The 15497-nt window shown below is 35.0% G+C and overlaps 1 protein-coding gene across 1 annotated transcript in view; it reads left to right on the top strand.

Annotated features, from left to right (window-relative positions):
• LOC108555240 (alpha-tocopherol transfer protein-like) overlaps positions 1 to 3502 on the top strand; it is a 24281-nt gene extending 20779 nt beyond the window's left edge. The window contains exons 4-5 of the mRNA XM_017910797.1: positions 1039 to 1508; positions 2893 to 3502. Of these exons, the coding sequence (XP_017766286.1) occupies positions 1039 to 1508; positions 2893 to 3044 (622 nt within the window). The 3' untranslated portion in view covers positions 3045 to 3502. The remainder of the gene's footprint in view (positions 1 to 1038; positions 1509 to 2892) is intronic.
• The last annotated feature ends 11995 nt before the right edge of the window (positions 3503 to 15497 follow it).

Genomic DNA, 15497 nt, shown 5'->3' with positions numbered 1-15497 from the left:
TCCTAGCTCAGCTTGCAAGCTCAGGGGAGCTTCGAGAAGAAGTCGCAGTATCGATATTCAAACTCATTATTTTAAACGCTGTAAAAACCGAACCACGTGACATACGCCCACGAAATTTACACAAGTGACAGCCACGTGACTATGGATCAGACTGAACTCCCCCGCATTCGATTCCGCCACCATCGAAAAACATGAAAAATCGCAGATCGAATTCGAGTCGAAATTTTCGCACCAAAAATCGGTCAAACATCGCGAAAGCTCGCAAGCTCGCGCGGACAACGCCGATCTCTAGGGTACAATATCAGCTGTCATCCGTCCAAAGCTTGCCGTCCTAGCTCAGCTTGCAAGCTCTGGGGAGTTTCGAGAAGAAGTCGCAGTATCGATATTCAAACTCATTCTTTTAAACGCTGTAAAAACTGAACCACGTGACATGCGGCCACGAAATTTACACACGTGACAGCCACGTGACTAGAGATCAGACAGATCGCCCCCGCATTCGATTCCGCCGCCATCGAAAAACCCGAAAAATCGCATATCGAATTCTAGTCGAAATTTTCGCACCAGAAATCGGTCAAAAATCGCGAAAGCTCGACAGCTGGATTTAACCATACTCAGACATAGGCCACCCCCTAAGCTACCACGCCTGAAAATCTCAGACTCGCAGCTAAGCTTGCAAGCTGAGGTCAGCGTCGGATAGCGCCATTGGAAGTCGTTAGTATATAATAATTTTGACATTCGTCTAAAGTTGGCGTTGGAAGTATTTGTGGAATTTCTATGGAAAATCAGTGCGTAATTGTCATGGAGGTGGAAACTGTCAGAAAATGTTAGTTCGAAATTGATCTAGGAAATCAATAAATTACTGCCAATGCTCACGACCAAATTATAGGAAATTCTATTGAGAATTAGTGCGAAATTGGTTGGTTACCGATATCGTATTATCAATGGAATTTTGTCCGAAATTTGAAGGAAAAATATTTTTTATAAGTTATATATTAAATTTCTTTCAACTCTCATTTTACATTCATCTGATTCTTCCAGTCAGATTCCCCCATTGCCAGGCCTGACGAAAAATGGTCGTCGCGTGATCGTGATGCGAGGCATCGACAAGGACTTGCCAACACCGAACGTAGCCGAGGCGATGAAATTGGTTCTGATGATAGGCGACATACGTCTGAAGGAAGAATCAGTCGGTGTGGCGGGTGACGTGTATATCTTGGACGCCAGCGTCGCGACGCCGTCACATTTTGCTAAGTTCACGCCAACCATCGTGAAGAAATTCCTGGTCTGCGTTCAAGAGGCTTATCCAGTGAAGCTAAAGGAGGTGCATGTGGTAAACGTCAGCCCTCTTGTCGACACAATCGTCAATTTCGTGAAACCGTTCATCAAGGAGAAAATTCGCAACAGAATCTTCATGCACAGTGACTTGAATACATTGTACCAGTACATCCCTAGGGAAATATTGCCTACCGAATATGGCGGCGATGCTGGGCCCATTCAGGCTATTCATGGTACGTTAGCAATTATCTTTGTTAAGGTTTGAATATCGGATATCACGATACTAGGCAAACTGATAACATACACGTGGGATCGTATTTAGGTAGCTCGACTTAAGATAATATCGTTGGCTTCTAAATAGAATAAAATAAGCTTAGAATGTAAATAAATAGAATGACAGCGACTGGCTATGAAACAAGAGAGAGATTCGCTCTGGGCATCTTTCTTAAAATGGACTCTTTTAAACTGATTTTCAAAATTGTAACTGATAGACTGCAACTGATAGACTGTCTTTCCAAACCGTCTTTGCACCCTCACTCTTTGACACACTGTCTTTCACACACTTTCTTTGACTGACTTGCCCAAACTCTTGCAACCTTATTTAAACCATTTATTCTGTCCTCTTTCATACCCAGGCTTTCTTTCCCAATCATGCCCTTTCCCACGTAACCTCGATGGGCCAGGTACTTCAACCAGTCTCAACGCATCCCTAAACTTTCACTCGACTTTATCATAAACATTCTTTGCAGTCAAACCTCTTGCACGTGATCACTTTCATGGTCGTACTGATTCTAATGCTCCACGCATATGCAGTGGTGAAGATTTAAACCTCGGGTCTGAAGCTTAATTACGTCAGTATCATCTGTAATATCAATTTCAACTAAACTTGGTATTTTCTGTTCTACCTAGAGAATTCTAAAATTAATATCCTTCTCACAGGGCTCTATTTTTGCACCTGCGCTGTCATCACATTTTCTTAAAGCGAAGAGTGTAACACAATTATCCTTGTCCCCCAGAATATAGTTAATATCTGGATGGAATTTTATAAAACCTTATTTTTCGCGAGCCCAGACTGTGGCAAGTATCGATCCAGACTTCAAACAGGCCATGGGAAGTCTTTGAACCATCGTGCTTCATAATCCTACGATGAAACTTAGGCTCGAGCCCAAACGTTCCACCCTCTAAGCACCGACAATTTTCTTTAAATTGAAATGTTCATTATCGTAAAATCGTGGACTGGCTTGCAAATGAAATTGCTCTTCCCAAGCCTCCCAATGACGTGTCTTTTCAATTACTTCTTTCACCCTCAATTTAGCAAATTGGAAGTATTTTCTCCTATATCCTCGTTATCGCCATTGCTACAATATTAAACAAAATTGCTAGTACTAAAATAGTCTATTTCCTATTCCAAATTATCATTATTACTGTAGCACTTCATACTAATCGTCAAAAATAAATAAATCGGACGCTAATCGCTGTCAACCAGCGATTAATTCAACGCAGAGATACCTGTTGCGATTGATCCTAAAAGCAAGTATTCAAGTGTCCAAAAATTAATCGCTGCAACCGATTTGGTCGGTGTCTATTGCTCGACTGAAATCCGCTGTTTCGTTTCAGAAACCTGGGTAAAGAAACTGGAAGAATACGGTCCCTGGTTCGCGGAGCAGGAGTCTATCAAAGCGAACGAGGCGCTTCGACCAGGAAAGCCAAAGACACACGACGATTTGTTCGGGCTGGACGGATCGTTCCGACAGCTGGTGATCGATTAAACCGAGACAACCCTTCCACGTCGATCAGTGACAACTCGATCAACTTTCATCCCGGTGCTAACGCGAAGAAAATTCACTCTGAGGAGGAGACGTGATAGGACTACGTGTTCGATGAGCAACAACGCGTTACTTCGATAACACGTGCACTTCCGGTGTAAAATTTAAGATGGATCATCTAGACAGATCAATGCAGGATTTCTCCATCATCTCTACATCGAATTATTACACTCGAAATTAATTTTCTGCAGCTGCGATTTTCAATTTTCTCCGTTCTACGATGTCTGTAAGGGAATTGCTGTAATTCCGTTTAAACGATTGCTGTTGTTCTATGATACGAATTTCAAAGTACTTTCGAAATCAGATGCCGAGAGAAAGTAAATAATCGAGTAGATAATCGATTTAAAAATTTTCATGGTACATTTAACACTAGGTTTACAGACGTTATCTGTATACCTATTTTTACATATTTGGCACCTGTCAAATTGACAGGTAAAGGAAACCAGGTGTCCTTTTTTTAACGATTAGTTTAATTTAAAAACAATTATAATATTAACAGTCTTAATATAAGTTAACTAAATCTGTTACCATTGTATAATTGGAGCAACCCCTCCGTCAAATTGACGGGTTCCGTAAATCTAGTGTTAAGGGTGTTTACAATGCACTGCTTGAAAATCGCTGGTCTGGATGTTTGAAAAATTTCAATGGATTTAATGTAACTCGATAGAGATCATTTGACACATTCGAGACCTGTCATTATAAAATGGCGCCCGGAAATTGACTACGTTTTTACGAGTATAATGAAGACTAAAAACTGGCAGAAGCTAGTTAATTTTCTTAATTGTTGCTTGAGGAACTGCTGATAATACGAGTCTCTGCTCGTGTGTAATGTATATATGCATAGTCATCGTACACACATGTGATATATCGAATGATTTGTACGCTACGGTCTCGCATGTGCTAAACTGGAATAAAATTCAGGCATTTGATGGAAGAGGGACACGTAAAAATATTATTTCAAAGTTTTCGGCTCATTTCACGATCATAATCAGTCATGGTACATAGAGCAAGCTACACGCGAGTCTCGAGAGGGACAGAATTGAAATTCGAAGATACTTTTTTTATAAATTTCCAAATATTTACGTGCCCTCTTTTCATTAACCACTTGCGCTGGCAAGAAATTCGCAATTGACAATTGCCTGACGACGTGTATACCACGTGGTTGACGATTCTGCGACAAAAGCATTACGACGTGCGTGGCACGTCTTTCCAGCGCAAGTAATTAATGGTCAATTTCTCACTGCTGAAAATTTCTTCGCGTTCCTCGGAGAATTGTCACTCCAATTGCTTTATTTTCTATGTTGGAGGTGTATGTTTGTAGGTGTTTAATACTTTGTAAGAATTTCTATTTATCTTTTGTATGCCGTTTGCCGCTAGCTATCCATGTATGATGGTCTTGTAGTATTTGTAGTACTTTGTAAAGGATCGTTATTTTTTTTTTAATTTTCTCCCTTTTCGGGCACACATTTGATAACGAGAATTTTTTTATACTAATCGATTTGTCGAGTGACGAATTAAGTACTGATTATACAATGGATACGATTATTTTGGTGAATTTTTGTTTGTCGATAGATTTTTGTAGTTTTGTTGATTTGGAAAATATGGGAGATCGATATTTAATCATCGAGCAGGTTGACAGCTTTAAAGTAATCTCAAAGGTGATTACTTTGCACGGTATTATTCAAGTTTCTTATCATGTGAAGAATAAAGCACTATTTTATTAGACGAAGAATCTTTCAATAGTCCTGGTAGTCAATTATTTATGGATGCTAAGAATTTTTTCGAAATAATTAAACGATCGTTTACCACGTTTCTTGTCTTTTCGTTTCCTACATATTCGTTCGAAAAGAATATTATACGTTTAACCTAAACAGATTATAAATTATTAAATTTTGGTCAACATTTGGTCAATGTTAAAAGATAATTTATTCTCTTCTCTAATTTCTTATATGTGATATTAAAAATCCGAGGTACAGGGTAATCCCAAGAGATCCTCGCAATTGCGCAAAAAGACCATCCTGTAAGTATTAACATAATCGTGGACTCTGGTTCGAAGCGCAAAACAGACGAGCTGCGCAGGTGATTATCCGTATGCAGGTGCAATTCGTTAATTTCGTTGTACCTAATTGCAGCGTGGAAAGTAGGTTAAGCTACGTACATAGAGCGGAGTACTTTCGATTTTTGAAAGTACCTTATTTTCAACTCCACCACCATGTCCCACATAGTGGGGAATAGGCTCGGTTCATGTGCAATGTACGATATATGTGTACGTGTAAAAACTAATGAGTTAACGAGGAAATATTTCTTCCAATTACACTGTAATTTTTGCAACGAACACAATACATAAATAGAGAGGTGCCGTTTTTATCTGAATGGTAAAAGGGAGGAAACAGGGAATGTTCGTTTCTAACAACTTTGTGGTTTATAATGAACTTTGTTAGCGATAGCTGACAATGAATCTATAGAACTGCTTAGCTTTCCTTTTGATGGTTAATTAAGAAGTGATATTTATATTACGAACGAAGAAATTAAACTCGTCGAATCATATATTTTATTCAAATTTAATTTCATTAAAATTTCAATAAAAGTTTTACGATAGTTCCTGTTCTTTGCCCTTGCCTTTCGCTTGAGATATCTAGCATGATGTTCCTCATCTGATGTAAGAAGGTATTGCATTTACATATATATTTTTTAATACACTTGAAGGAGAGCATCGTAAAAGTAAAATGAATTTTTAATGAGGAATATTTAAATGGATTTCCAAATATTTGAAGAAACAAGGATTTAAGGTATCAATTATAAAGAGTCTTAAAAATATATAAGATTGTGAAATTATATATTATTAAAAATTGTTTGGACTAATTGACGAATGTTATACATATGTACGTATGAAGCAACAATATATGTAGAGGATATGTATCAGATATGTATAATTTTGTATGATTTTGAATACATAGCTGTAACAGAAATTGTTTGACACGATATTTTATGAAGCGATTTAAGATTATACCGATTAATAATTTTTCTTCGATCAATTTTATTCATATTATCTCTATGATCTGTATTAATTGCATCCTATAAAATGTGAATTAATCATTTCTTTTACAATGATAATAGAATGCAATGATAAATGAAAGACACTGCGAATACAATGAAAATTCATTTGATGGAAATTTTGTAGAATATAGATGGAAAATTTATAAATGTATTTACTTTCTAAGTACATAGAATAATTGTGCATGTAGTTTGTCATGACCTGTATGTTTTTCTAATTTTAATAAAGGATGAAATAGTATATTATGATTTATAATTTATTTATGCAACCATAACTCACTCCAGTCAATCGTATGCGGAAGAATATAAAAAGAATATATATAAAATAAAAATATATATACAGAGTGCGTGGCAATTTAAAAAACATGAAAGTACACGTCGTGTTTACCACGTTTCTTGTCTTTTCGTTTCCTACATATTCGTTCGAAAAGAATATTATACGTTTAACCTAAACAGATTATAAATTATTAAATTTTGGTCAACATTTGGTCAATGTTAAAAGATAATTTATTCTCTTCTCTAATTTCTTATATGTGATATTAAAAATCCGAGGTACAGGGTAATCCCAAGAGATCCTCGCAATTGCGCAAAAAGACCATCCTGTAAGTATTAACATAATCGTGGACTCTGGTTCGAAGCGCAAAACAGACGAGCTGCGCAGGTGATTATCCGTATGCAGGTGCAATTCGTTAATTTCGTTGTACCTAATTGCAGCGTGGAAAGTAGGTTAAGCTACGTACATAGAGCGGAGTACTTTCGATTTTTGAAAGTACCTTATTTTCAACTCCACCACCATGTCCCACATAGTGGGGAATAGGCTCGGTTCATGTGCAATGTACGATATATGTGTACGTGTAAAAACTAATGAGTTAACGAGGAAATATTTCTTCCAATTACACTGTAATTTTTGCAACGAACACAATACATAAATAGAGAGGTGCCGTTTTTATCTGAATGGTAAAAGGGAGGAAACAGGGAATGTTCGTTTCTAACAACTTTGTGGTTTATAATGAACTTTGTTAGCGATAGCTGACAATGAATCTATAGAACTGCTTAGCTTTCCTTTTGATGGTTAATTAAGAAGTGATATTTATATTACGAACGAAGAAATTAAACTCGTCGAATCATATATTTTATTCAAATTTAATTTCATTAAAATTTCAATAAAAGTTTTACGATAGTTCCTGTTCTTTGCCCTTGCCTTTCGCTTGAGATATCTAGCATGATGTTCCTCATCTGATGTAAGAAGGTATTGCATTTACATATATATTTTTTAATACACTTGAAGGAGAGCATCGTAAAAGTAAAATGAATTTTTAATGAGGAATATTTAAATGGATTTCCAAATATTTGAAGAAACAAGGATTTAAGGTATCAATTATAAAGAGTCTTAAAAATATATAAGATTGTGAAATTATATATTATTAAAAATTGTTTGGACTAATTGACGAATGTTATACATATGTACGTATGAAGCAACAATATATGTAGAGGATATGTATCAGATATGTATAATTTTGTATGATTTTGAATACATAGCTGTAACAGAAATTGTTTGACACGATATTTTATGAAGCGATTTAAGATTATACCGATTAATAATTTTTCTTCGATCAATTTTATTCATATTATCTCTATGATCTGTATTAATTGCATCCTATAAAATGTGAATTAATCATTTCTTTTACAATGATAATAGAATGCAATGATAAATGAAAGACACTGCGAATACAATGAAAATTCATTTGATGGAAATTTTGTAGAATATAGATGGAAAATTTATAAATGTATTTACTTTCTAAGTACATAGAATAATTGTGCATGTAGTTTGTCATGACCTGTATGTTTTTCTAATTTTAATAAAAGATGAAATAGTATATTATGATTTATAATTTATTTATCCAACCATAACTCACTCCAGTCAATCGTATGCGGAAGAATATAAAAAGAATATATATAAAATAAAAATATATATACAGAGTACGTGGCAATTTAAAAAACATGAAAGTACATGTCGATTCTTTTTCCTCGTTATTTATCCAAATTGTTTATCGTTCCTAATCTTTCCATAAATTATGGTACATTATTTTTAAACTCCAGAAGCTCGAACCTTAAAAAAATAGCTTTCCAAAAATTGTTTATAATTAATAGTATACATACATTAAATTAAACTACCTCGAATTAAACGTGGAATAGTCTATTAATAATTTTGCATAATTAACAATGTATCTCTTTCAAGTAAAATTATCTCGAATTAAATTATGCAACACTCTTCTCAAATTTTAAACAAATACAGTAGCATTTTAATGACTCCGTGTAATTAATAGCGTACTCGTCTGAAGCAAAATTATCCGAAATTAAATTGTAGATTTAAATTGTGAATTATATCGCACTGAAGGTAGCTAAAACGTAATTTTTCGCGTTAATAAAATAAAAAGGGATATTTTAGCCAGCGCTGGAAAAAAGAGTGACGCTGTCGCTCCTGAAACTGGAAGCACGTCAGATTTGGACAATTGAAAAATAAAGAGGAAACGGGGACAACGCTGGAACTGTGAAATGAAAATTGACAAAATACTGAAACACCTGCATCGAACAACTCGTTTGTTAACTTGTCCCTTTTAGTCGCTCAAGCATCGAATTACATTCGCGAGAGGAGATTTCAATTAATTTTCACCCATTCGTGGACGAGAGGCGAAAAAAGGGAAGGAGTGGGAAAATCCACTGGAAAAGGATGAAACGTGGAGTGAAAGTGGCCGACCATAAGTCCAAAACAACGTCTTTAAATTGCACGAGTTTCCGTTTACGTTTACTCGTTTTTCTGCTGTAATTAGGACAAGATTCGATAGTATATTTCTAAACAAACACGTCCTGAAATTTCATAGTATTTACCACTAATCACAGCTTTCATTTTTATGCACAGCAGGTGTTAATTAGGATATTACAACATTGCTTTAATCGAAGAGCTGATCGTTAGTTATAAATTGTACTAATTTTTCTTCCAATTGAAAGTAAATGGAGAATACTGTAAATAAGGAAGACGATAATTAAAAAAGCTAATCGCGAAAGGAATCGTAGAAAAATATTCCACAACTGTAGACGTAATTTGAAATTATTATGAATTAGCCTTAAGCAATTTGACTGATACGAAACGTGCGATTATTATGATGTTATTGGAATTGTAAATAGGAGATGGCTGACGATATACCGTGGATTACGTGCCGATAATATGCGAGTAAAAGTCATCTAATATTAACTTCGGAAACGCGTGTGAGAGACAATAGAAGCACCAGCGAGACATAAACTTCTTCCAATATCTTCCTCTCTCGCGAAGCAATTTTCTGAATTCAAAGCAAGACGAATGTTTTCATTTTACCGTGTGTCACGTCCAACTTTTTGAATCTTATTTCCAACTTTTGCCATCGATATTCCGATTTTTCCAAGTATCTTATCAATCTCCTTTTTCGCTTCAATTACAGCTTGTACTAAATATTACTTCTATTCTATTACATAACAATTCTATTCTAAATAATTTCTCATTTTACTTATCCCTATTTTTCCTTAATATACGTCAATAAAATTTTCTTTTTCCTTGCATTTGTTTCAACTATGAGCCATTTTCTTTAATCTCGATTTAGTTCAAAATGTTTCTTTTCGTTTTATAAAGCAATTTTCTCAAGTGCTCGTCATTGTTGTTATATTCGATATATCGAATATACTTCTCTTCTTATTTCCTAAGAAATAAGAAATAAGAAAGATGAGTAATTCTTCGTTTATTCTAAATTCTCAGCAGATAATTCTTTGTAGCTATATTAGATACAGGATACTACGTTATGCTTTCCAAGCAATCGTGGCCATTTTTCTTCGATTTACGATCAAGTCTAGTGTGCTTCCACTTTCATCCATTTTTGCGCCACTTGTTTCACTATACTTCGAGTTCTTCGATTCTGTCACTTATATCAAACGCAGAACGCTTTTTCTCAGACGATTCTACTCATGTTCGCTTGAAATGTATTTTTTAAACTCCTTTTACCGATTGTTTAATAATTATTATTATTAAAATAATATTTCCATCTATTTGTCTATTTCCCAAACAATATATTCCCTTCTTTAATTTACATTTGAGTCAAATTCTGTGCTCATCAGGCAATCACCTATCTCTTAATTAACACTGAACCTATCATAGACTAGATAATCGTTTTTAAGACTGTTATTTAAAATTCCTTATTGAACCTAACCGTCTTGGCCATTCGTTTTCGCAATTTTTCTTCCAATATACATGTAATAGGAATTTGAGTGTTTCGAATTATTTTATTTTGGCAAGATTCTACTGCTTCCTCGTTTATAGATTATTTGACCATAGTAGGTTCGGTGTTGAGTATATTTCTACCTTCACCATACTCTAATTTCTGCCAAAAAATTCTACAATTAATAATTCCTCGTCTACAATTTGCATTCCAGTGCAAATACAATTTTTCACTATTCATTAATATCGTTATCCATTAGGTACAAGCACGAAAGGACTACTCATATTTGTCATAGCAGTCACGTACATGCTCCTCCAATCCTGAGATCAAACCAAGCGCATTACCACTCCCGCTCGCCTCAAATTCGTCTTCAAAATCCTGTCACCAGTTCCATCATGCGTTTCCTGAACACTATCCTCGTCAGCAATCATTCGCAACATTAACCCCAAACAATCACACCCATTCCTCTACAGCTAACGATTACCTAGAGTACACCTCTAGTTTCACTCTAGTACACCTCACCTGGACTTTGCTTTCAAAATTCTGCCAACATTTCGACCATTGCTTTGGCACTTTCCTCGTGTCTTTCATCGTCACGCTGATCGTTCGACAATTAAACGCTCGACGAGTACTTTCGTTCAGCCCCCACTTCCCTCCCCACCTGCTGGTGCTTTGCCACCGCTGCAAGATCGTCGGCAAGTCACAATCGCCGGTCAGTCAGTCAGTCAGTAAGTCAGTCAGTCAGTCAGACACATAATCGATCAGTCGGTGAATCGATCGAACCGCGATCGACCCGGACCATCGACGACGATTCTCTTCGAATTCCTCCTCGTCCACTTCCTCACTGACAGTGCGTTCACCTTCTCACGTTCACAGTGCAGTTTAAGTGCATACGAAGTGTTAATCGAGTGTCGAAATTGAGGAGTCTGCTGTTCGACGGAGGAATTTTGTGAATTATTGAATATCGTGGCATTTTGTTTATTGGATATCCCTGTGGAGTCTTTACTGCTAATTATGGCAGAGTCTAGAAAGTGAATCGCTGCTGGGTGGTGCTGAGGGAGAGAAAGGTGAGGCGAGGTTGAGAAAGTCATTAATTAGAGTTTAATTGCGAGGAATGGCGATAATGTTTGTTTATGGCGTGTTGGGTTTGGAGAGATAGCAGTAGGAACGTGTTGCATGTTCGTTTGCGAGATAAAGACTGGACTGGAGATGTGGACGAAAGTGTTTGGTGTATAAATTCTTTTGCAAATAATCGAGTAACAATCGAGGAGTAATCCGTATTGCGAAATGTTTACGTGAATTATTTCTTCTTTTTCCTCTGCGAGTAACGCGAGTTTTAGTTGGAATTCTATTTTTATGTTAGATCAATTTTGGCGATTAAGAAATATTGTTTTGGGAGATTCGAAATTACACAGGTTTGTGATTTTTGTGCTGTCATTTGATATTTGGACTTGGAGTTAGCGGAATATTTGGTCAAGATTTAATAAAGTATTTAGTAAATGTTTAATATAGTATTAAATAATATTATCGTTAATGAACGTAGATAAAAACACGAAATTCCTAAATCACGTAATTTCGAGAACACCTAACCTAATCTAATCCTGGAATTTAATCGAAATGAAATAAAATTTATAGAATGCATAAATTTCAAACGTTATGAACTATTAAAACTATACACTAGGATGTTTATTCTTCAACTAGATATATGTCTGATTGCTTCTTGGCATTTAATATTCTTAATTGAAACCGCGTTAAACGAGTCAATGGTAAACAGTATAGTCTTCGTCTGCATTGAAAATGTCGACTTGACGAGCATCGAAGAATCTTCCATACGTATTTATATGCAATATGCATGATTTCGATGACTCACGCGAAATCGACAGCTAAATAATAAAAAATAACCCTGATACGAATAGAACCTCGTTCAATCGAATATCACTCGATAAATGCAACGAGTGCACTGAATCACCATGAAAATATTTTTTAAATACTTTAACAAATGTTTTACTTTTCACAATTTAATCTCTAATATCATTTGAACTACTAAGAATAGAAAATTAATAGATTATTTACATAATCATTCTCAGAAGACTAAAATTTTCTGTAGCAACTTTGGAATTACTCACAAACGTGTGTACAAAATTTTTCCCTTGAAAATTTTAGAATTATTCACAAAATTATTGGCAGGAATGGAAATAAATTTGTTAAAAAAGATTATAATTGTTTTGGAATTTTAAAAAACACAAGAATACTTTACAAAAAAGATTAAGGTTATTAACAAAATTATTTAACTTATAAAATATAAAATATAAAGATACCATTCGTGTAATTTCGAAAAATATTTTCATATGCTGTAATTCAATTATTATAAATGATTCCTAATTACTTTTAGTTACTCCAAGGAAAAATTACTTTCAAAATTTACCAAAACTATTAAATGAAAATAAATTATTACAAATTATTCGGATATTCGCGTTAAAATAGGAAGCAGGAAAAATGATAAAAAATTTTCTACCAAAAATAAAATTGATATGGTAAAAAAGTGAAGCCCGGGTTTTAAGATGGAGGTCGAAAATTCGGTAACGAAACGGAATCAAGAAGATTGCCTGCAATTGCCAACAAGATTTCCTGACGGATGGAACGCGATCCATAATTACGGTACAAGTTATCGTAACGAGAACATGCAACCAATCATTACCTCGTATCAAACTGAAGCATTCGGTCGATGTACTTGTCAATTTGCCAAGGATTTCGCTTCCTTCTCCTTTCTCGCTCGTTTCCGCTTAGATTTTGACGCGCGCAAGTTTATCCAATGAAATACAATCTAATATCGGAATCTATCACGAAGAACAATTTTAAAACACTCGATAAAACTATCTCCGACTCGTGCAATTTTAACCAATGAAATATAATACCAAAATTTCTTATAGAAAATAAATTTTTAACTTCCTAAATTTTTTACAGAAAATGAAAACAATTTTAGCGGAAAATATCGATATTTGTATCGATCTTTAATTAAAAATCGATGTCCCCGTTGTATTTAAGATTCTGAAACACAGACAATTCAGTGTCCATTGTCATGAACGTCAACTTTGCATTTCTGTGTGGCAAAGTATTTTCAGTTAACCACTGCTTGCGTATAATAGGATAATAAAATGTACCTCTGTTGACATTTTAACACTAAACGTACCGGTAAATTACACATACTTATTCTTACCATAAGGGGTCAAATGATCTCCTTATAAAGAAAACGCTAATTTTTAGAAAGAATTCTTAACCCTTTGCGAACCCTCGAGGGGCGCTCTTCAGTCGCCATTTGACTAAATTTCGAAGCTATGTTCATAACTATATTCATAACTATGTCAAATTTCAGATAATGTAACGATGTACGAGGTATCGAAATCAAATAATTCTACGTGTTAATTATCATACGATTTCTTATTCACTGCTCAGAAAAATATCGTCAGCTTTGTAACAAAAAATCTTTGAACTATCCTTTTTTGACCAAAAAATCGTCGAGTGCAAAGGGTTAATACTGTAATATAGGTGAGCAGTTGCTACGAAGAACCATTAATATCGATTGACACAATAATCGATCACCTGTTCCTTCGTGGAGATTAATATTTCACTGCTGTAGTAATTTTATTATTATCCTTATTATACACCTGGTATTCGCAATTCGAAAAGTGAATCCTGTTTACACTAGATCTGCCAATAGATCTGCCAAACTGGCGATCAGAAAATCTGGGAAATAAATGAAAATGGAATAAAAGAGAATAAACTGAACATCTTCGACTTTCGATCGTTTGTTCCCCTTTGTAAGCATTCGGTTGATTTTTATCGGCGTTATTCAACGAATCATCGTCGTCGAATGAGCAAGCAGACAAAATATTTAGCGTGGTCGGTAAACGTCCACTTTCCAAACTTCCTGCGCGCTCGACTTCCTGGATACCTCCGCGAGATCGTTTTACCGAGAAATCTCTCTGGCGGAATGCAAATAACGAGCACGGCGCAACAATCCGAATCTTCGGCTCGTACGTTCTTCCTTATCGCGAAATTAACGTCGGTTCTTTTGTGGAATCCCCTTGAACGTGTTCCAACGGCTCTTCCATGAATAGATAGCCGTTTTAAGGACAACGCGAACGTGATCTCCCGATTCTGGAAAATCGAAGGATATATTTATTCGGTGAGAACACTGTTTTCACTCGGGAAATTCCGGGTCGTATTCGAATTTTATATTTCGAATTTTATATTTCTATTCTGTTCTTTTAAATAGCAAATGGTAAATAAAAGAATAGAAATTTGGATTAGGTTGGAGAAGAAAAATATAAGAAGATATTTGGTATTTAAATATCGAAGTCACGTTTTAACCCTTTGCACTCGAGAGGTGACCATTTCATAAAATTTGGAAGATGAATATTAATTAATATATCGATGTGTGCGAGGTATTGAAATCAAATAATTCTACAATTATCTAATCAAAAAAGTATCGTTAGATTTTTAATAGAGAATCTTTGAATTTATACTCTTTCCTAGCCAAAAAATCGTCGAGGGCAAAGGGTTAATTAGTTGTAAAGGGATTTAGGTTAGATTAGGTTAGAACTCGACTTCGATTAGTAGAAGACCTCGCGTATGACTATTGGTAACATATGTTATTCATACGATGAACAGCTTCAACGTGGGCTTTGACTGGCAAAAAATTTCTGAGGATGTTAGCAACATCTGTTATTTCGCGACGAATTGATTTGAGTTAGATGTAAGTTAGGTCCGAATTAAATTTGCATTTGCAGGAAACGCGGTAGGTGGCTATTGGTAACACGTGTGATTTTATGATGGAAAAAAATTTGGCTCGATAAGAAATACAATATTAATACAATTTCAACATCAGGAGAAGGAAGGAATACTGAATACGTATCTGTTTTAAGTCCGTTTTCCTCGTTTAAATTATTTATCTTTCGATATCGTTATTTACCAGAAAAACAGGAAATTATTTGAAGAATATGCATATCGTAAATTTATTTAAACCAACGTAATTTTAAAACCTAGAATTACTCTGAATAAGATAAAAATATAAATAATATATAATAAATATATTATA

Source organism: Eufriesea mexicana, unplaced genomic scaffold, assembly GCF_001483705.2.
Source record: "Eufriesea mexicana isolate 0111107269 unplaced genomic scaffold, ASM148370v2 scaffold167, whole genome shotgun sequence".
In the NCBI taxonomy this organism is placed as follows: Eukaryota; Metazoa; Arthropoda; class Insecta; order Hymenoptera; family Apidae; genus Eufriesea; species Eufriesea mexicana.
This window is presented reverse-complemented; position numbering and strand designations above follow the sequence as displayed.